The sequence below is a fragment of the Dermacentor silvarum genome, chromosome 8, assembly GCF_013339745.2.
Source record: "Dermacentor silvarum isolate Dsil-2018 chromosome 8, BIME_Dsil_1.4, whole genome shotgun sequence".
NCBI classification, from domain to species: Eukaryota; Metazoa; Arthropoda; class Arachnida; order Ixodida; family Ixodidae; genus Dermacentor; species Dermacentor silvarum.
Window position 1 is genome coordinate 6,982,657 of NC_051161.1, and position 7,485 is coordinate 6,990,141.

The 7,485-nt window shown below is 46.1% G+C and overlaps 1 protein-coding gene across 1 annotated transcript; it reads right to left on the reverse strand.

Annotated features, from left to right (window-relative positions):
* Nucleotides 1–4,740: 4,740 nt before the first annotated feature.
* LOC119462028 (ATP-dependent RNA helicase A) lies at nucleotides 4,741–6,964 on the reverse strand. Its single transcript, XM_037723385.2, has 2 exons — nucleotides 6,250–6,964; nucleotides 4,741–5,306 (listed from the first exon to the last, which is right to left on the reverse strand). The coding sequence occupies exons 1-2, from the start codon at nucleotides 6,509–6,511 to the stop codon at nucleotides 5,122–5,124; spliced, it is 447 nt and encodes a 148-aa protein (XP_037579313.2). The 5' UTR covers nucleotides 6,512–6,964; the 3' UTR covers nucleotides 4,741–5,121.
* Between the last annotated feature and the right edge of the window lie 521 nt (nucleotides 6,965–7,485).

Sequence of the window (7,485 nt, forward strand, 5' to 3'; positions counted from 1 at the left end):
GTAATAGTCGGGCCACATTTTCCAACGCACGCTACACATGCAATGCTGCCCGGGTCGGCAGTGCAGCGCTACAGGTGTGTCCCTTCGCACGCGCTGCCCACGGGAAGCGCTTCTCATCAACACCACCGTTTCACACGCGCCTTCTCGTGGTCATCGAGTCTCTCTTCATGTCGGTCTACTTACGCCGCAGCACACCTGCTCACTTAATCAGCTCATGTTTACTACAATTCATATTGCTACCAAAGCCGCTCACCTTACTTCGTATGACATTGCTGTGTTGCTATCGCATTCATCGCTTCGCCCTTAGGGCGAAACTGTGACATTTTTTTCGTTCCATCGCTCTTTGTGCGGTCCTTAACTTGTTCTCGAGCTCCTTTGCTAACCTCCAAGTTTCTGCACCATATGGTAGCACCGGTATAATGCACACTTTTCTTTTCAGCCACAGTGGTAAGCTCCCAGTCATGATTTGGTAATGCCTACCGTATGCACTGTAATCCAATTTTATTCTTCTGTCAATTTCCTTATCATGATCAGGGTCCCCTGTGAGTAATTGACCTAGATAAACGTACTCCTTTACAGAATCTAGAGGCTGACTGACATCCTGAATTCTTGTTCCTTTGCCAGGCTATTGAACGTTATCTTTGTCTTCTGCACATTAATCTTCAACCCCACTCTTACACTTCCTCGGTTAGGGCCCTCAATAATTTGTTGTAATTCGTCCCCATTGTTGCTGAATAGTTGTCGTCGACTTTTTTCGACGCGACTTTTTTCTGTCTACGCACGCACTTTTGGTCAGAACCTGGCCATATACAGCTTCGACGCGCGTTCCTCTATAGCGGCTTCCCTTCCACTTGGCTAATCCTAGTTTGCATCTGAGGCGTTAAGAAAAGCTACCTCGAAAAGTCTCTGTCCTTGCTCAAGGTAACTTTTAAAGTCTGTATATCTATTAACCTAATTGGGCAATGTTATTTTTGATGATATTGTGAATCACTTTAAAATTACCTCATATTCTTTAATCTAACGTCCGTTTTGACACCTGTGCTAAGGCACTTTATACATAAACCAATATATATTTTACGAGTATTTTGACGACCGTACAACCTATGAAAACTGGTGCCTGTTTCGGAACAAACTAAAAGAAATTGAAGCTGCTTGCGTGCCTAAAGTAACTATAACTTCTAGAACAGATGACCCATGGTTCACGCGAGACGTGAAACGTTCCCTTAACAAGAAGAAAAGGATTTACAGGAAAGCGAGTCGCTCAAACTGTCCTCAAGACTGGGCAGACTACGAAAACATTACTGTTTTAACACAAAGTGTCATTCTCCAAGCTAAAGACAAATACTTTAATGATACGCTCCCTAACCTTATGAAAACGGACCCCAAAAAATTTTGGAATATCGTGAACCCTAAAAGTATCCATTCATTACCGGTATTGACGAGGGAAGACGGCAGCACTTTAGCGGTTGAACAGTGTGCCGAAAAATTTAATAAACACTTCACTGAAGTATTCACTAACGAACTTCCACTGAATGATTCGCTGTCATTGTCGCAGCTGACCTTTTCACACCCTTTCCCAGCAATCCTAATTACAGAACACGGCGTTGCTAGCGCCATCAATCGGCTTCCTCACAAAACCAGTCCCGGACCAGATGGCATCAGCGCCAAACTACTTAAATTAACCTGCCACCATTCAGCTAACCTGCTCGCATCAATCTTCCAGCAATCCCTTAATTCTGGCTGTATACCGGACGACTGGAAATCTGCATATGTAGTTCCTATATTCAAATCTGGCTGCAGAAATCACCCTAACAACTACAGGCCGATTTCACTTACGTCCATTTCGTGTAAGGTACTTGAGCACATCATATATTCACAAGTGATGGGTCATCTGAGCCGTAACAATTTACTTCTCAACACCCAGCATGGTTTCCGCGAAAAATTATCATGCCAGACACAACTATTCGAAATTGTGACAGACCTGCACACAGCCCTACATATGTCCGCCTACATCGATGCCATTTTCATAGACTTTTCAAAGGCTTTCGACCGTGTTCCTCATAATCGACTAATGTTAAAAATACGCAGTCTGGGTCTCGACGAGAGAACGACTGCTTGGATCCAGGAATTTCTAAACAGTCGGTGTCAGTCAGTTAAACTTAAGGATTACGTATCTAAACCGACGCGAGTAACATCTGGGGTACCGCAAGGGAGTGTGCTGGGTCCTCTCCTATTTTTAGTATACATAAATGACATAGCCTCTAACATAAGTTCGTCAATCCGTCTTTTCGCAGACGATTGTGTTATTTATAAGAAAATAACTTGCATGGCCGACGTCGCAGAACTACAATCTGATCTCTCAAGGTTAAAGGAATGGTGCAGTAATTGGCAAATGGAAATTAATGTCGAAAAAACCAAACACTTAAAATTTACTAACATTTCTTCTGCATGTTCAAACTCTTATAAAATAAATGACATAGTAATAGAAAAAGTCACGTCATTTAAGTACCTGGGCGTCATACTTACTTCTGATTTAAGCTGGGCTGCCCACATCGAGCATGTTACCAATAAGGCTTTCAAGAAGCTCGGCCTACTTAAACGACGTTTGCATTTCAGTAATAAAGATACAAGACTGCACGCTTTCAAATCATTGATTCGGCCCTCTCTAGAATATGCTTCTATCATATGGCATCCTCACCTGACAGGTCTGACTAACATGCTCGAAATGGTACAGAACAAAGCCGCGCGGTTTGTCACGTCATCCTACTCACGTTTCATAAGCGTTTCATCACTAAAAGCTGAACTTGATCTAGCTACGCTTGTCATGCGAAGGCGACATGCTCGACTATTGTTTTTTTACTCACTTTACCACAGCAACACAACGTTCGCCCAATCGCACATTTTTCCAGCCCCTCATACTTCAACCCGTCTCGATCATGCGCACAAAGTATCACCCATTTTCGCCCGCACGAAGAAGTACCAAAATTCGCCTTTAGTATTGTGCATAAACGAATGGAACTCCCTGCCGTCTAAAATAGCCGAGATATCAGATGCTTCAATGTTTCACTCTTCGCTGCTGGGTTACTTACAAAATGGAAAACATTCCTAACCTGTATCTGCCTGTCTTTGTTCATATGCGGAATTTCTACGCTATATTTATGCAGTCTTATTTCCAATGTATTGATGATCAGTGGTTTAATGGCCATGTAACAAATTGCTGTGTACTCGTTATCAATGTATTTTGTAGATTATTTTTTTCTCTGTGCTATTCTGGACACCTTGGTTCAAATGAACATGCTCTTTCTTTTTCCTGTTTTGTATTAAGTATTGTTGTATTCTATTTATATTGTTTATACATTATATTTATGTACTCACCTGAAATCCCCCCCTATGTAATGCCCACTAGGGCCTTTAGGGTATTGAAATAAATAAAAAAAATTTCCGCCGCCTAAATTCTTGTTCTACGCGTCGTTTTGTCCGCGGACGCGATCCGCCAGAACCTAGCCCTATACAGGTTCGCTGTAAAACGCCAAGTGCCCATGAAGTCGGCTTCAATGAGGCTTATTGAAGAGCGGCACACACCCACACACCCAGTGACCAAAGTTGGCCCGACGGCTGGCTTTGAACCCGGTTTCGTCAGCACAGCAGCCCGGTGCTCTATAGGGATTGATACAAGTTCGTGTGAAAGGGCGCGGACATACACTGGCATGCCGCAAAAAGGGCCAAGTTCCCAAAGAATGCTAATCGCTTTAATATGAGATAAGATGCGATATTTTAGTGGCTTCCTCGCGATTGATTTTATCACAGAGACGCGCATTTTAATACGAAGAGAGGTAGCAATTAGATAGGTAAACATAAAAGTTTAACTAATTGCTTTTTTTTAGCCAGGCGGGCCAGACAAATGATCCTAATGCAAAGCTTGAAACCTGCCGTTCGAAGAGTCCATTATCGGTTCAGACAAACAAAAGTTAGACGCTGATAAATTCCTATACGTAATGAATTCCGACAAATATGACCCACAAAATGGGAACTGACTTCACTGCCGAAGAACGGAGTTATCTCGAAAACGCCCATGAGAGCGACATGAATATTTCGCCTCACCGTCGGGCGATCTCACGGCATCATAAATCTTGTCACGCATACATGGACGTCTGCTGAGGACGTGACAGCTGCGCTCTTCGGCAAGGTGCGCGGAGGACAGCGCCACCTCGGGATGTTTAAGGGAATCGAGTTGGTCAAAACACTCCAAAGGGTTAAGCTTGTCAACGCGGTGTAAATCCAGTGCGGATTTAAAAATGCCACTTTCGGTGGCTTTAAAGGCTGCAACAGTTGCAGTTTATGGTAATTACATGCTTCATCTGTCCTGTCGCACACATCACGGAAATTGCAGCAGCCAATGGTCAAGGCAATGATCAGGTAATTCTCTTGTCACGTGATGGTCTTGCGTAAAGTCGGCAATAAATGAGATAAGTCCAAAGCATGGCCTTCTGCAAATTCCGAGCAGTAGCGAAGCGCACATGCTTCAGGTAGCGATGAAAAGAAAAATTATTGGGGAATATATATGCTTGCCCTCTTACATTTCATAATTTTAGCCGAGCCGTCAAATGTTGCAATGTGTAGCGAAGCCCCCCCTCCCCTTTTTTTTTTTTTCCTTCGAGCGCACGTAATAAACGTTATCTACTGGTTGCAGAGCGTGATTAGAGAGAGACGAAACGAGCGACATACGAAACAGTGTCTGGTGGCGCGTTTGCCGTGTCCAGCTTTCGTCGGTGGTAATTATTTATTTAGGAATCCATCTAATATTACCCAGTTTGTGAAAAGAGCATATTCGTTGCAGTATTTCATTAACGGGTTTAATTGTGAGCGCCCTGAGTGCCTGCAACAGAAACAGCCGTACAAATGGTGGGTGACTTCGCCTGCACGGCCGCAGGATGGTTTCGTCGGTTGTTTCCCAGTGATGTCACTTCCTTCTGCATCGAAACATTAAACCGGTAAAATCTACTGCGCAGGCTGCATTCAGTGACGCACAATGGACACGTGACACGCTCTGTCACAGGTGTGAAGTAGCAAGACAGTGTGGACGTTGAAGAACTAAGAGGGTGGCGCGGGCTCAGTTCCGGCTTAGTAGTGCCCATACCCTCCTCCATGGCCGCCACCGTAAGACTTCCCGACGTGGTGCCTGGCACCCCACTTGAAGTTTCCGTCGTAGTCCGTCCTTACATATGTGTGCACCGGACCTACGACGCCGTAGCCGCCCCTCCTGACTCGGCGGTGAGCAGACGAGTCGGCAACCACCACGGTGGGCCCTGCACGGGAGAACGTAGCCAGGATTCACCGCTCGGGTAAACAAACGGTTATGCATCCGGGCCGCTCTTCGTGGGATGACGAAAATGAAAGCGAAACACCCTCTACGGCAAATCAGTTCGTCGAGAAAACCCGAAAGGTGCAAGAAGATTCAAAAAAGTAGAAAGTGTCATCCACCTGAAAATGGCACGAAGGTAGGAAAAAAAAATCATGAGATTCTCAGAAAGCTCCCCAGTTGCATAAAATAATAATCTGGCCCGGGGATCGAACCCCGCACTATATGACTTTCCGGGGCGGTCGCTCTACCGTCTGAGCTAACCAGGAGGCTAGATATGGCAGATCAGTTCCGCGGAAATCCGCAAGGTAGAGGCCTCGAGTTCCACTCCCGGACAAGAATAAATCTATCTTCAACTGCGAAGCTTTCTCAGAAATGCGTATGTGTTTCTAGCTTCGTGCTCAAGGGAATGTTTCCCTTTCACGATCGACACACCTACACACTTTTCGCTCACCTTTAGGGAATAAAGGCGCTACCACGTTAAACTCTTTTCCGCATAGCTGCTATTGACACTCAGGTACAAAAACACTTTAAAAAACTGATAGAAAAAGTAAGAAGTTTCAAGTGATCTTTTCAAACACGCGCATAATCGAGAGATATAGCCTCACTTCTATGAAAAAGGAAAACACATGTACCATGAATAGGTATCGCGGCTGGCAGTCTATAATTCATGAAAATGAAATGCTCGCTTCTTTCGTATCTTCTGACATTTACTTTTGTTTCATGTACACTATCCAGCCCTCTTTCTTTATTTATTTTCTATTTCTTCGCCCTCGCAGTTCTGCTAATTTTCTAGTAGAGCTTTTCCTTTCTACATAGGTAGTACACATTTCCCGATCTGGATACACGTATATCGCGGCAACTGAAGGCACCACTGGGCTGAGGCTCACCGTCGGCGAGGGAGCGCCTCTTGCGCTGAAGCACCACCGCGGGCCCCGTGATGGTCTCTGGCGCCGCATACATGGGCTGCATGGCCGTTCCGTCGTAGGCGCCGTCATCGTATCCGCCCTCGCCACCAACAAAGCCGTCGTCACCACCTCCGAAGCCGCCTCCGTAACCCCCACCGAAGCCTCCGCCGTCGCCGCCTTCGCCGCCGTCAAAACCACCGTAACTACCACCGTCGAAGTCGCCGCCATCTTGGGCACACACCATCACCAAGGCGGCGGAGAGCAGCAGTGCGAACTACGCGCGCGGAGCGCCAGTGGGGCAAATTAAATGACATCACCAAAACAAGCATTCTGCGCAAAAACGTTTCACGTGCGACTCTCTCCCGGCGACTTCCTGCCAGGCACGTCTGCAATGGAAATGGCGTGAACATTGGCACGTCCACGTGTCGTCTTGCGCGAAATTTCAAGCGCAGTGACGCTCAAGTATGTGTCGAGCCGTCCTGGACTGCTATGTTGTAGCGGCGCCTTCCGCTCGATTCTATGCCACTCTTATCACCCACTTTTCACGGCCGGCTGATTCCACTGATAACGCGGACAGAGTGTCGCTCTGACCATTGAATCAGCGCGAAAAGGAATGGCATCGGAAAAGGTGCATCCCTACAAAATCACGGCCCTGAGTACGTTCATCGGGCGTAGCGTATTTTTCATGTACTTTGATTCAGAAATAGAGCCAGGACCCGGACAGTGTTGCGATTCTAACCCTTTACTGCGCTTCGCCTTCATTATCAGCAGGATTGGCACTATAGTTAACGGTGGATGGTAAGAAAGGTATGTGATCTAGCGAAAGAAGTGGTTACGTTATACCGACCCTTAGCGGGACATTTTGCTCTCAAGCGTTCGCGCCTGCTCGCGTAATTCCAAGCATGGCCAACGCACTGACCATGGAGCAAAACAATGCGCCATATCAGTGCAAGCCTTTACAAGGGCACGGTGGTTGCCGCATGCTAAGGCAGCTTACTGCAGTCTGCACTGTGTACAAGGCGAGTTTTGCTGCTGCTCTGGCTTCAAGTTACCTGCTGTTTAAGTGCCTCAACTATACCGCATTTCCACTAACTTCACAATATCGGGGCATACACTCTAAAAAGGTTTCAACTCTTTGGGACTTGTCTTGATCTACAAAGATCATCATCTGTCTTGCGAGCATTTCCTTTATATAACGCACTCGCTAAGGAACGTTAC